Below are 14,466 nucleotides of genomic sequence, written 5' to 3'. Positions count from 1 at the left end.
TTTTTTTTTTTTTTTTTTTTTTTTGCTCTGTCGTTTTTCATTTTTTTTTTTTTTTTTCGGTAACCTCTCCTCAAAAGAGTGTGGTTGGTTAACAAACATATTTTTAAGAAACCTCTCCTCCTCCAGTCATTGTTATTTCAAAATGGCAAATGAAGAGGAGGTGATACAATATGAAGAAAGTAGAGTACAGTACCCAAAAAGAAAAAGTTGGGGGGGGGGCCTGAACAGTTTCAAAAGCTTCACGAACGGTGGAACCGCTACCTTTACATTTCATACACCAAGCTCTCACAACTTGAGCAGCCGGAAACGCACTCATTTTGCAAACTAACCGCAAACTGACCATTTTTTTTTTTTTTCAAAAGTTCAAGCTCACAATCAAAGCAAGTGAAACTCTACCCAATTGTCATCAACCCCGTAGTAATCTATTGGTTGCAAACACAGAAATTTAGTCGTGTAATTTGGCAGATAAGGGAGTAGAAGAACAAGAAAGCGCGAGCAAATGAATGAGAGAAGAAAAAAAATAAAAAGAAACAAAAAAAATTGAATCGAACTGAACTTCTGTTGTTTGTTGTCTGTTGTTTGTTGTGTTTTGTTGTTCTTCAATAAACTTGAGAAATCAAAGACTACCCAGGAAATCATACCTGTATTCAGAGGAAAAAAAAAAAAACTTAATCACAGCTTTGGGTATCACCAACTGCAACCAGTCTCATTCTCAAAATTTAAGCAGAGGTAGTAGCCAAATACAAAATATACAGAGAAGATTGAAAAGGAGAAGTTTCATAAAGCTGACACACACACACACTCACTCATTTGATAGAACAAAAAATAATCCATCTTGAGACGATATTTGACACAACCTTGAATTAACCAAACAAGATATCCACGGTTGAAAAATTTCACAACCATTGCAATCTTTCCAACCAGGAGCAGCAACACATTTATTTTATTTTATTATTTTTTTTTCGTTTTTATTTCAAACAGCAAATACCTCAGATACAAATTATCTTGTTTGGGATAAGAGATGAATGGCGCTTTAACCACAGCTAACATGGGTCCGAATGGCGACATTTCAAACTTTGATGCATCTCAAATGGAGTCGACAATTCAAAAGGGTGATTATTCAATCAGGTACTCTATTCCTGAGACAAGGGAGGATTTGAATAGCATATTGACCCAGTACTATAAACTATTACTTAGTTCTAAAAGATTGAAGGAAGAAGGCTTGAATGACAAACTAAACTCACACCCGGAAGACCCCAATTTTCGAGAGAAAGCCGCAATTGAATCTGTATTATCCAAAATTGATAAGCAGCAAAAGAGCTTTCAAGACGAGGAATCAGAATTCACAAGTGCTTTGCTGAGCGCTGAGGTGGAGGACGGTTTAGACTTGGAGTTATTGGGGAAGCAGGTAGCGGGGTTTTCGTTGTTATCCAAGGACTATGACCTTCCGGAGAGTTTGCAGCGGCAATTTGCAGCACCCATTTCAACCAGGGGAAACAAGGCGCTTGCGGATGACATCGTGACTGAATTAACAAAATCGAATATAGATTTCGAAGCCAGAGCAAAGGAATACGGAATCGATACAAGCTCACCATTGTCAGCTCCAAATCCAAAATACGCACCATTGGGAAACACATACATTGAAAAAATAATCACTAATAAAATTGCGCAAAGGTTGAAGGAGCTTGAGAATTTACCCGCCAATATTGGAACTTTTGATGGCGATGGTTTTGATGATTTGAAAATCAAAGCTTTAATAGAGTTAAAGGGACTTCGTTTATTAAGCAAGCAGAAGCAGCTCAAGCACGCTATTATTTCTCACGAGTCGCAACAAGTCAAGTACAATCATCCGCATCTCAAAGACCTTCCCATTTGTTTACTGGAAAAGAGATCATTTAGTTTAAGGCCCAAGATTGAACAACAAAACCCCCAGTTGTTGGCAGTGCAGTTGGAGCAATTAAAGAAAGAAGAGGCTAGAGAATTGAAACGTCTGTTGCATATCGCCAAAGTTGATCAAATATTGGAGAGCACTCTTGAAAGAAGCGACAAAAAGCTAATCACCAGCAATTACAGGAATTATCTTTTGGTCAAACAATTGAACAATTTCCATCAAATAACTGAAAAGGAAGAGAGTAAGAAGCTTGAAAAGAATGCCAAACTGAGATTGCAAGCCTTGAAGGCCAACGATGAAGAAGCCTACCTCAAGCTATTGGACGAAACAAAGGATCATAGAATTACCCATCTTTTGAAACAAACTAATCAATTCTTGGACTCCTTAACTGAGCAAGTGAGAGCACAGCAGGATGAAGCTAATGGAACTTTGGCTACACCAAGAAGTGCCAGTCCAGAAGTTATGGTAACAACCCCTGCAAATGCTGAAGATGGTACTGGAGGGGTGCTAGCTGATAGCAAAGAGGAGTTGCGTGAAAAGACCGACTACTATGAAGTTGCGCATAAAGTGAAGGAGAAGATAGAGGAACAACCGACAATTTTGGTGGGTGGTAAATTAAAAGAATATCAAATGAAAGGTTTGGAATGGATGGTTTCGCTTTATAATAACCACCTTAACGGTATCTTGGCCGATGAGATGGGGTTGGGTAAAACGATTCAGTCAATCTCATTGATAACCTATTTGATTGAGAAGAAACATGAGTCAAAGTTTTTAGTAATTGTTCCACTTTCAACTATAACAAATTGGACGTTGGAGTTTGAGAAATGGGCCCCATCGGTCAAGGTCATTGTCTACAAAGGGTCACAACAACAAAGAAGATCAATGCAATCAGATGTAAGATATGGGAACTTTCAAGTAATGCTCACTACTTATGAGTATGTTATTCGTGAACGTCCTTTGCTAGCCAAATTCCATTACTCGCATATGATTATTGATGAAGGGCACAGAATGAAGAATGCAAATTCCAAGCTTTCCCAGACATTGAGACAGTATTACAAGACCAAAAACAGATTGATTTTAACTGGTACACCATTGCAGAACAATTTACCAGAGTTGTGGGCTTTGCTTAATTTTGTTTTGCCGAAAATTTTCAATTCGGTGAAATCGTTTGACGAATGGTTTAATACACCCTTTGCAAATACGGGAGCACAAGAGAAAATCGAGTTGACAGAAGAAGAGTCGTTGTTGGTTATTCGAAGATTGCACAAAGTCTTGAGACCGTTCCTTTTGAGAAGATTGAAGAAGGATGTCGAAAAGGATTTGCCTGATAAAGTCGAAAAAGTGTTGAAGTGTAACTTGTCTGGGTTACAGTATGTTCTTTATCAGCAAATGTTGAAGCATAATGCGTTGTTTGTGGGTGCTGAGGTTGGTGGTGCCAAGAGTGGAATCAAAGGCCTAAACAACAAGATTATGCAATTGCGAAAAATCTGTAATCACCCGTTTGTGTTTGAGGAAGTTGAAACGGTGTTGGATTCACTGAAATTGACCAATGACTTGATATGGAGAACAAGTGGTAAGTTTGAACTTTTGGACCGTATATTGCCCAAATTCAAAAAGAGTGGACATCGTGTGTTGATGTTTTTCCAAATGACACAAATCATGGATATAATGGAGGATTTCCTTCGATTTAGAGATTTGAAGTACTTGCGGTTGGATGGTTCCACAAAAGCCGATGAACGTCAAGATATGTTGAAGGTGTTTAATGCTCCGGATTCCGATTATTTTTGCTTTCTTTTGTCCACGCGTGCTGGTGGGTTAGGTTTGAATTTGCAGACTGCCGATACTGTCATCATTTTTGATACGGATTGGAACCCACATCAAGATTTGCAAGCTCAGGATCGTGCTCATAGAATTGGTCAAAAGAATGAAGTTCGTATCTTGAGATTAATCACCAATGATTCAGTTGAAGAAGTGATTTTGGAAAGAGCTCATCAAAAATTGGACATTGATGGCAAAGTTATCCAAGCGGGTAAGTTTGATAACAAGTCTACTGCTGAAGAGCAAGAAGAGTTTTTGAAACGTTTGTTGGAAGCAGATGCAACTGGGGGTGATAATGATGAAAATGATTCTCTTGATGATGAGGAGTTGAATGAGATTTTGGCAAGGTCGGAGAAGGAGAGGGAGTTGTTTACCGAAATGGACGACGAAAGAAAGCAACAAGATCCATATGGCAGTCACAGACTAATTGAAAAGACCGAGTTGCCAAAGATATTCACCGAAGACATTTCGCATCATTTCGAGAAAAACACTCAAGAGCTTGGCCGTATGAGAGAAAAGAAGAAAGTTGTTTACGATGACGGATTGAGTGAGGCCCAATGGTTGAAAGCGATGGATGACGATAATGATAGTGTGGAAGACGCCATCAAACGCCGAATGTCGCGCATCAATGCAAGAAAGAGAAATAAGGCTATAAGGGAAGGACTCTTGGTTGAGGATATCAATGATGATGAAGTTGGTGAAGAGGATGACGAGGAGTTTGAGGCTGCTGCTCAGCCAAGAAAGAGGCAACGTCGTTCAAGAACTCCGGTAAGCAAGATTCTCAAGGATGATGTCGAAGTTTCAGACATTGAAGAAAACATTGACGTGAATGAGGGTGGCACAAATGGAAATGTTGTTTCTGATGAATTGGAATCGCAATGCCTTGCCGCCTTGGACGAGATTTTGGATTTGACTGATGAAGCAGATGGACATAAAGTTAGTGACATCTTCTTGAAATTGCCTTCTCGGAAGATGTACCCGGATTATTTTTCAGTTATAAAGAGTCCAATCTCCATAAATGAAATCCGGAAAAAGATCAAGAGTGAAGAGTATGCATCGTTTGATGATTTTATTGCTGATTTAAAACTAATGTGCTCCAATGCCAAAGTGTACAACGAAGAAGAGTCATTTGTGTACACTGATGCCTCAAGCATACAAGCTTTCATCGATTCAAAAATTGGCGCTAATTGAATCTGGTGTATAGAAAGAAAAAAAAAAACTGTATGTATTTTTTAATTGTATAAAACTATTACCTTTACTTGTATTTCAATCGAAGGTGCCTTGTCGAAAATGACATGTGACGAGGCGAGTGTTTCTACGAAGACGGATAAGACGTTTAGTACCCGATCGGGTGTCATAATAAGAATCCACTCATTTTCTTTGCGAGGAACTGGGGACCAATCAAATTTGGCGAAGATTTGATTATGCACATTCACGTGCGTGTATGCAGGTGCCTAAATTTTGAGTTATGAATTTCCCCTTCTCAGTCTCTTGACCTGCCGGACCCATCTGTTACAACACTTGTTTGCTGAGTAGAGATGTTTCCTGACTGTTTTCTGGAGGATAATTGCAAAATGAATTTTGCAGTGCATTGAATAAGCTCTAGTTTGTAAAATCCCCTCCGCTTGTGTTCAAAAACAAGCGATTTGACGCAGTATTGTGCCCAGAGTTGAGATCCCAAACATAGCCTTAACGTCTTAGCTTACATTGATGAATGAACCGACTTTGTTGTAAAGAGTTTGCTTAAAGAACTTTAGTCTCGCAATACTTTTCACGTACAGAACAACGTGGAATGTTTTGATGCATATTCGATTACCAAAAGAAAAACCACAAAAAAAAAAAAAAAGAGCCGCGCTACTTTTAAATTCTGAAGCACACACACACACACACACACACACACATACAATTACACAATTACACAATAGTCTTGCTTTGCTTATGTTATCACTTAATATCTAACTCTTTGTATATATAAAGCACCTGTTTTCCGAACCAATTTCTAGTTAGCGATTAAAAAAAAGAACTTTGTCCACAGTTTTGAACAAAGACGTCAACAAATGTCATCAATTGCTTCTTCTGCGGGTAAGTTCCTTCGCTTCAACCCTTCCAAGCTAAGGTTTCACAGTAAACCGCTTCTTGGGCTAACCGGTAATGTTTTTCTTCTTGCATTATAGTTGCTGTGTTTTGCGTTTGATTTATTAAAGAACCATATATACTAACTAGGGTATGTTTAGTGAATACACCAAACCCCACTGCCAACTCTAGTGAGGCAAAAAGACATAACAGCACAACCGCAACAACTGACAATGCGGCCTTTGGCGCTGGCGCTGGGATAAATATAAAACGTGCCAAGGTACCAGAGGGCAAGACGTTTGAGGACTACCAACGCGTTTACAATGAGATCGCAACAAAAATTTCCCAACACTTGGACTACGACCATGGTGATGGATATTTCGGGCAATTGGTTAGAAATGCCTGGCATGCGTCCGCTACGTATGCCGTTGCAGATAATTCTGGTGGGTCATATTACGGAACCATGATTTTCGAACCGGAAGAGTTTGATTTTCAAAACAAGGGTACTGCAATTGCTAGAAGTTTCTTGTCATCTATTCAAGTACAAAATCCATGGTTGTCAAGAGGTGATTTGTGGACTTTAGCTGGTGTAGCTGGAGTGCAGGAATGTAACGGGCCCAAGATCAAATGGAGACCAGGAAGACTCGATGATAATACCGGTACCAAGGCTGCACCAGCTGGTAGAATACCTGATGGTGAGGGAGATGCAAGATACGTGAGGGATTTCTTTGCCAGAATGGGGTTCAACGATAGGGAAACTGTAGCGTTGATCGGTGCTCATGTGTTGGGAAGATGTCATACACATATTTCCGGATACGATGGTCCTTGGGGAGATGATTCAAACAACTTCACCAATGATTTCTTTGAGAGGTTGATGGGCAATTGGCATCTCAAGAACTGGGAAGGAAGAAAGCAATATGAGGATGACGAAACAAACTTGTACATGATGTTGCCATCGGATATGGCCTTGAAAGAGGATAGCAACTTTTTCAAGTATGTTCAGGAGTATGCAAAAGATGTGGACTTGTGGTTCAAAGACTTTGCTGCTGCTTATTCAAAGTTGTTAGAAAGAGGAATAGAGTTCCCTGAAGATAACAAGCCGTTGGAGTTCAAGACTTTGCACGAGCAGGCAGAGTCTACCTAAAGACTATTTAGAGTGGATATATATATATATATATATATAATAAGAGAAAAGTAGACTTTCACTATTGAAAGTTGCAACTCGGGGGCATTTTGCAGCTGTGAAAAGCATCTGCGACGTGATTAGGGCTGTAAACCTGAGCATAAAACGCTACCTACACTTGTTTTTGTTTTTTGTTTTTTGTTTTTTGTTTTTTTGTCTTGTACCGAAAATGGTAGCTGCAGGGGAACAAATTAAAAGTTTCAAAACGGTTTACAAAATTTTTCAGCTGCTCTTCCCTTCTTTCTCCTACAAGTAAGCAGCCCCAATACAACAATGAAATACGTTCAAACTGATCAAATCTTGGAAATTCCAGAAGACGTCACTGTCGACATCAAGGCTAGAGTTGTCAAGGTCACCGGACCAAGAGGTGAATTGACCAAAGACTTGAAACACATTGATGTTACTTTCAACAAGATCTCCAACAGAGCCGTTAAGATCACTGTTCACAACGGTGACAGAAAGCACGTTGCTGCTTTGAGAACTGTCAAGTCATTGATTGCTAACTTGATCACTGGTGTCACCAAGGGTTACAAGTACAAGATGAGATTCGTCTATGCGCATTTCCCAATCAATGTCAACATTATTGACAAAGACGGTGCCAAGTTTGTCGAAATCAGAAACTTCTTGGGTGAAAAGAGAGTTAGACACATTAAGATTCAAGAAGGTGTCACTATGGAATTGTCCACCACCCAAAAGGATGAATTGGTTGTTTCCGGTAACTCATTGGAAGCCGTTTCACAAAACTGTGCTGATATCCAACAAATCTGTCGTGTCAGAAACAAGGATATCCGTAAGTTCTTGGATGGTATCTATGTTTCCGAAAGAGGTACCATCGTTCAAGATATCTAAGCGGTCCCTTAACCACCACCATCACCAACCAACCGCTAAACCAACCAACCAACCACATTTTCAAACATGTCTTTTTTTTTGTATCATGATGATTGATTTTCCTATAGCACTTTTTTGTTTATTTTTTTCATGGGTATTATTTGTTAGATTACATTTTTAACAGGGTTCAAAATTAATTAATGGTACACCACCAAACAATGATTCACAAAACAAGAGGATCATTACCAAATTTTTTTCCGTGGATCGTTACAGAGCTCAATCAAATAAAGAGCCATTTACGATCACACAACTTTACTCTATCTATCGCGCATCTTCTCTTTTCTCGAGTCTCTTTCCTGCTTCTTTTCTTGTCTCTTTGTTTCATCGTTTTGGTCAAACTAGTTCTATTGAATTATCATTGCGTTTTTATGATGATGATTTTGTTTGAGTCGGTTTGTCTGCAATTGGTGAATGTTGGAGACTGAGGGTAGTAGTGTACTTTTCCTCTTTTCCGTTACGCCTACTAAGAATATGACACAATATGTATTTTTGTTTTTTTTTTTTTCAATACTTTGGAAATGCTTCACGTTCTTTCAGTGCCCATATGACAACTAAAGTGGCGTTTCTAGGTCCAGAGGGTACCTACACTCATCAAGTATGTTCAGCGAGAGAAGTTGCTATACGAATATTAAGTACTAACTCAGAGTTTCAGGCTGTTTTACAACAATTTGGAACCGACAATGTTGAAATATCTCCACAACAATCCATCGGGGACTGCTTTCAAGCAATCAGCTCACACTCGGTTGACTTTGCTGTAATCCCCTTTGAGAATTCCACAAACGGACAAGTTGTATTCACATATGACCTACTTCGAGATTGGTTCCTCAATGAAGAGCAGCAATGCAAGTTCAGAATCGTGGGTGAACAATTCGTTTCAATACATCATAACTTATTGAGCAATGGGAAACTACAAGAAATTAACACTATATATTCTCACCCACAGGTGTGGACCCAAGTTGGAGGATACCTATCTACATTGCCGAAAAGCATCACCAGAATTGATGTAGGGTCTACTTCGAAAGCGGCTGAGTTGGTTAGCCAAGACAAAACAAACAAGTCGGCAGCCATCTCGTCGTTAATGAGTTCTAAACTCTACAATTTACCAATTCTCAAAGCAAACATAGAGGATAATGTGAACAATACTACAAGATTTTTGATTTTGGGGTACAATGAACCACCTGCAACCGACACAAACGATCAAGAGGTACAGAAAGTAACATCGGTCATGTTTACCCTTCCGAATGATGACCCTGGTGCATTATGTGACGTGCTAGTACAGTTCAAGGAGAATGGAATCAACTTGACATCGATTAGCTCAAGACCTGCAAATTTGAAACCATGGCAATATGTGTTTTTCGTCGAAACTTTAGGCAAAATAAACGCTGACGTTTTAAAAAAGATACAAAGGTTGTGTCGAGATATTGAAATTTTGGGTGAATTCAATCGAAACTGGCGGTTCAATCAACATCAGTAAATGGTATTCTCAAAAGAAACAAAAAAGATACTAATATACATTTCACAATAAACAAAAGCACTATACACATGCGATATATGTATGAGCTAACTATGCTACTCTCTCTCTCTCTCTCTTTCTCTATTTGCCAAATTTTTGATATACCCACTCGGTGTTATCCAACGGACATGCATTTCTAGTTTTTAGCCATCTCTTTATGCAATGTAAGTGGAATGCATGGTTGCACATTCCCCAAGCCGCGATACACTCTTCTCCACCATTTGCCATTGAGTTCGGTTGACATTCAATACATGGTTCCATCAAGTGGTTTCTGCAGATGGCACAATTTTCAATCTGTATATCTAAAGCATAACGTCGTTAGTAAATAATCCAACTCGATAGTTGAGGAAATTGCTGATACATACCCCACGACCAAAAGGCAACTGCTGTCCATTTCTTTACTTCGAATTTTGGTTTATTTGTTTTTGACACTTCATTGACTGATTCAGCATCTAGAAATGTTGTTAGTAACAAGTTTTCGTCTTCGTATTGTCGGGAGAGCGGAACGTACCATCTACATCCATTCGGTCTTCTTCTGCCATGATCACCAAGTCTCTATATCTGAATATGGAGGTGTATAAAGTTGTGTATTCCACGTTAATAAAAATTGGAAGCAGATTAATAATGTGATAGGAGGCGAGTGTGTGCAACTATAACCACTGCTAGAAAAATGTTATGTGTCGCAAAGATTATTATCTGTGTCGTGTAATATTATATTGCGACATTGACAAGATTTGTTATTTAGTTTATGAAAAATAACACTCACAACTGTTGATCCACTCAACGGAGCACTCATTACATCAACAGAACAAAACAATGTCTACCTCCAATGGCGAGGACCTAATATCGTCTTTATACCCACCTCCCCCTCCATTTGCCAAGTATTTCACTGACGAAAACTTGGCCCAATTAGCAGAAATTCAATCGTCGGTAAACAAAAATGATGCTGCCAATAATAACGACGGCGACAATGACAATGACAATGACAATGACAATGACGAGCATATAAAGGGCGAGCTCAAGTTCCTAGTCCCACCAAAAGTACCATCCGGGACGCAGTACAGAGGATACGGAAATATATGGTCCTTCAAGGACAAACTACCAAATTTAAAAGATACTCAATGGGAACAACTATACGACGATGCCAACTTGACCTCGGAAACCAAGATTAAAGAGTTGCACAAGATGATGGACTCGTTGTTGCTCAATTTTGTTGAGTTGATTCGGTTGTTAAGTGTTGACCCACAACAATTTGAACCCAAAGTTAAAGATATGAGTTTGTTATTGATCAATTTCAATCATATTTTAAACACGTATCGACCACATCAAAGTAGGGAGAGTTTGATTATGTTGTTGAGAAAGCAAATCCAAGCTAAAAGGAAGGAGATTGAAAATATCAACTCTGTTTGTGAGGAGGTGAAGTCGAAAATCGTTGCAATGACAACTGAAGATTTTGACATGAATATTGATACTAATGACGAGAAAGTGGTGAGTGGTTACGATGGTAATGTGGAGAAGGAAAGAATAGTGGAAAGTCTACTACTGAAGGTGTAAAGTATTAAACAGGGTATGTGTATAAAATGCAAATGAAACCAACTCTTTCAAAACAAGTCTAACAAGTCATTATTGACTCCGCCTTTATTCTCCTTTGGGGCTGTACCAACATGCAAATTCTCAACCCCACCAACAACCGAGTTTGCATTATTACTCTGCGGAGCGGAATTGAAAAGCTCAAGAATATCTGCGTTGGTAGACTGCGTTGCTTGGCTTTTATTGGGTGTTGGTGTAAATAAATCATTCAATTCACTTAGAAGGTCACCAACAGCACTACCTTTACCACCATCGGTACTCCCAGAAAGACCATTCTCTTCATCATCCTCATCATCATCAAAGTTCAAAAGATCCTCATTACGTGAATTATGAATAATTTCCTGTTTGGCCAAATTTTTCAAATCCTCAACATCTTCCTCGCCTGACCCAATAGGAACCCTTGAGTACGCTGACGGATCTATAAACGTCTTTGCCGGCTTATGGTAAACAGAACTAAGCGTGGACAATTCTTTGAGCAACTGACTCAATAAATGAGGACTGAATATAGGAATCGTGGATTCAATTGGTGGCAACTTAGCCAAGATGATCTTCTTCTGCAAGGAGTCGCTTGTTGATGATGATAACAATCGCCAATAGATATACGCCTTGTCTCTAACGTCAGCATTTTCACATTCTTTAGTGGCGAGCTCTAATACATGTTGAAGTGCGGACGAATACTTTTTATTACCTGGAATTGCGGCATTGATCTTGACAACCGTTGTCAATATATTCAACTGCAAAAGGGTTTCAGACTCCAAGAAACCATTAACCAATGATTCAAGCTTGTCGTGCAAGTTTGAAAAATATTTGGGATACTCACCCAAAAGCCACACATAATCTGCCAATGCTTCAGGCTTATCCAACTCAGAAGTATGATTTGAAACAATAGGTATGATCAAAGAAGTGAGATCACTCTTGCCCGGGTATCTTCTGAGAATGTTCGTCAAAACAATAGTGGACTCGTTTATGATTAAGTCGCCCCCTCTTTGATCAATGATATCATTCAAAAGATTCACTGCTTTCACCACCGAATCACTCAATTGGATAGCGACAGCCCCAATTGACTTGATGGCTTTTGTCACCAAAGCTGGCTCAAATTCCATAGCGTACTCTTTCAACTCGCCTAGTAATAAATCTGAATTGCTCTCATTGGCTAATCTAATCATAATGTCCAATTTTTCCAACTTCAAGTACAAGGGATCAGAATATTTGATGAAAAACACTCTCAACTCTTTAGATAAAATGCTGGGATATTTCTCCAAAATGATTCTTATATTTTTCAACCCCACGTATTGAGCTTCTGGTATTGACGAACTAACCAACGAGACTAAGGGGGGTGAAAGTTTTTTCAAAATTGCTTGTTTTTGTGCCGTTACGGGAATACTCTCCACATGACAAAGAATGGCCCTGATAGAGCTCAATACCACAGATGGGTTAGCATGTTGCAATTGCGGTATAACTCTTTCGATGATGTGATTGGCCTCCTCAACCTTGCCTCGTGTGTTATATTCTGTAAGCGTAGTCAAGATTGTAATTCGGCCCCATTCAGTACACTCATTCAAGCACAATAACAAACTCCTAATCACTTCGCCATTAATTTCCAAAATTTTCAAACTTGGGTCCTCGTTCATGTCTCTAATCTCGTACAAGGCATTTATCGAGTTGGCCACAACCATAGGATTAGGATCTTTGAGCAAATTTTGCAAATCATCCAAAAATCCCAACTCAACACAGACACTTGGATTCAAATCAAACAACTTGGCTACGCAAATGGCAGCAGTCTTTCTAACATATGGATTCTCGTCCTTTAAGGTTCTGGTCAAAGGTATTTCAATGTAGTCAACCATTTTGCTGACTCTGACACAGCCCATTGTCCTAATAGCCAAAGCCCTAATCAATGGGTTGGGGTCTTCTGTATCTTGCACAAATGTATTAACAGCCAAGATGCATAGTTCAGGATTGGTTTTGGCGTAGTTCATCAAATACAAATAAACCAATTTCTTTTGCTCCAAGTCGTATGTTGCGATATTTTTCAAAACATCTGGAAATAATGAAGACACATCCTTACCTACCGTCATTGCTTGGATGACACGTTGGATAGCATCTTTACGCTCATGTTTGTATTGTGATACTAGCCCATTTCGAAGTTCAAATGTTTCACCTTTCTTAGGTCCCAGCAAGAATTTCCTCAAACGGCGTTCCACAATACTGTTGAGTTTGATTAAATTCTTGTTGATGGACTTTTTGTTGATATTCATGTTTTAATTATTGCGGTCCGATGTCAACGGTTTGACTATGATCTCCAAGTTTTCTGTACTCTATGTGAATACCGCAGCAGTTGTAAGTATACAATAGTCCCCACAAGGTGTGATGGACACTGAAAGGAGAAGCTTGAGTGGGTTTTGTTTTAGATCAAAGATTGGTTGTATTGAACGAATTTTCTGAAAAAGACGCCTCTTGAACAACAAAACAAAAACAAAGCCTACAGTGTGTCGCGTCAATACACTTTTGCGACACCCAATTACTCAAGCCATTTCTTTCTTTATCCTTGTCACCAAAGTCAATTTCGAATGAGGGCATTTTGCTATACTATAGGTTGATCTTTGTAGGAATCTTTTGAAATTCTCGGTCCTTACGTTTCAATTGAGACAAGGATAAATTACTGTTTGCAAAATTAGCATCGTTTTCATTGTAAATTGATTTTTCGCAGCAACACAAGTATTGCCAACGAATTAAACATGGTGGTACAATTGCAAGAATGGAGCTTACTGAACACGACGAGGGCAAAGCAATTTATATTAGCATTGCAACAAGTGAGATGTATACATTTTCTTTCTGGAAGCAACAACAATATGGGGGAAAAAGGGCGCACGGCGCTCATCGAGCACTTTCTTGCAATATAAGTTGCTCAGCTAATGTTTGGTATAGGCTAGGAGAATGCTCAATCTTGATAAACAAGCATTCACTTCGGGCAGTTGCAAATGCAACACACAATACAGTTGACGTTAGTAGGTGCATACATCAAGACTCACTGATGTACAGTCTATATACAGGAATCATTCGATCAACAGAAGGAACAACAAAGGAAGAAAAATAAAAAAAAAAACTTTAACCAATTAAAAAAAGTGTTAATAGAAGCACGACTGTTACTTTCACTTTAATATCTTCAACCCACTAAAGATGTATGTATACACATCAGCAATTGAAAAGTCATGGGAGACTCGGTGAGACATACTTACTAACATCCATATTAGGAACCCACAAAGAATTATTGAACTTCAAAAGAGATACCAAACAACTCCAAAACCATTGTACTTGAGAGGTGCTAGATCTGCATTGTTGGTTTACCCATTCTATGCTCTTTTTGCTGTAACAACTGCCGTTCCATTGTACTACACCGGTAGAGCTATCATCGGTCTTAAAGAGAAGAATTAATGAGTGTCAACTTTGAACAAGTGAGTGAGTTTTTTTGCCAATTACGAGAGATGTGTTTCTAATCAGTGACAACAA

General features: G+C 39.0%; 8 protein-coding genes across 8 annotated transcripts; 6 read left to right on the top strand and 2 right to left on the bottom strand. All coding sequences in view use genetic code 12, as the record gives it.

Annotated features, from left to right (window-relative positions):
* Positions 1 to 1,021: 1,021 nt before the first annotated feature.
* KGF57_002719 (RSC chromatin remodeling complex ATPase subunit) lies at positions 1,022 to 4,900 on the top strand (the record flags this gene model as incomplete). The annotated part of the gene is made up of 1 exon (XM_051752062.1): positions 1,022 to 4,900. One exon carries the CDS (start codon positions 1,022 to 1,024, stop codon positions 4,898 to 4,900), a length of 3,879 nt encoding a protein of 1,292 aa, XP_051608953.1.
* Positions 4,901 to 5,766: 866 nt separating this feature from the next.
* Positions 5,767 to 6,926, top strand: CCP1 (cytochrome-c peroxidase; the record flags this gene model as incomplete). The annotated part of the gene is made up of 2 exons (XM_051752061.1): positions 5,767 to 5,791; positions 5,944 to 6,926. The coding sequence occupies 2 exons, from the start codon at positions 5,767 to 5,769 to the stop codon at positions 6,924 to 6,926; spliced, it is 1,008 nt and encodes a 335-aa protein (XP_051608952.1).
* A 312-nt stretch (positions 6,927 to 7,238) lies between these two features.
* On the top strand, positions 7,239 to 7,814 carry RPL9B (60S ribosomal protein uL6; the record flags this gene model as incomplete). Its single annotated transcript, XM_051752059.1, has 1 exon — positions 7,239 to 7,814. One exon carries the CDS (start codon positions 7,239 to 7,241, stop codon positions 7,812 to 7,814), a length of 576 nt encoding a protein of 191 aa, XP_051608951.1.
* A 583-nt stretch (positions 7,815 to 8,397) lies between these two features.
* PHA2 (prephenate dehydratase) lies at positions 8,398 to 9,327 on the top strand (the record flags this gene model as incomplete). Its single annotated transcript, XM_051752058.1, has 1 exon — positions 8,398 to 9,327. The coding sequence occupies one exon, from the start codon at positions 8,398 to 8,400 to the stop codon at positions 9,325 to 9,327; it is 930 nt and encodes a 309-aa protein (XP_051608950.1).
* A 120-nt stretch (positions 9,328 to 9,447) lies between these two features.
* Positions 9,448 to 9,908, bottom strand: HRT1 (SCF ubiquitin ligase complex subunit; the record flags this gene model as incomplete). Its single annotated transcript, XM_051752057.1, has 3 exons — positions 9,448 to 9,668; positions 9,732 to 9,818; positions 9,878 to 9,908. The coding sequence occupies 3 exons, from the start codon at positions 9,906 to 9,908 to the stop codon at positions 9,448 to 9,450; spliced, it is 339 nt and encodes a 112-aa protein (XP_051608949.1).
* A 274-nt stretch (positions 9,909 to 10,182) lies between these two features.
* MED7 (mediator complex subunit) lies at positions 10,183 to 10,920 on the top strand (the record flags this gene model as incomplete). The annotated part of the gene is made up of 1 exon (XM_051752056.1): positions 10,183 to 10,920. One exon carries the CDS (start codon positions 10,183 to 10,185, stop codon positions 10,918 to 10,920), a length of 738 nt encoding a protein of 245 aa, XP_051608948.1.
* A 47-nt stretch (positions 10,921 to 10,967) lies between these two features.
* On the bottom strand, positions 10,968 to 13,214 carry APL2 (Apl2p; the record flags this gene model as incomplete). The annotated part of the gene is made up of 1 exon (XM_051752055.1): positions 10,968 to 13,214. One exon carries the CDS (start codon positions 13,212 to 13,214, stop codon positions 10,968 to 10,970), a length of 2,247 nt encoding a protein of 748 aa, XP_051608947.1.
* Positions 13,215 to 13,714: 500 nt separating this feature from the next.
* On the top strand, positions 13,715 to 14,391 carry COX7 (cytochrome c oxidase subunit VII; the record flags this gene model as incomplete). The annotated part of the gene is made up of 2 exons (XM_051752054.1): positions 13,715 to 13,776; positions 14,211 to 14,391. The coding sequence occupies 2 exons, from the start codon at positions 13,715 to 13,717 to the stop codon at positions 14,389 to 14,391; spliced, it is 243 nt and encodes an 80-aa protein (XP_051608946.1).
* Positions 14,392 to 14,466: the final 75 nt, after the last annotated feature.

The sequence above is a fragment of the Candida theae genome (genome assembly GCF_024610275.1).
Source record: "Candida theae strain CBS 12239 chromosome Unknown scaffold4, whole genome shotgun sequence".
Classification (NCBI taxonomy): domain Eukaryota; kingdom Fungi; phylum Ascomycota; class Pichiomycetes; order Serinales; family Debaryomycetaceae; genus Lodderomyces; species Lodderomyces theae.
The sequence above is the reverse complement of the archived record's forward strand: the minus strand, read 5'-3'. Positions and strand labels throughout refer to the sequence as shown.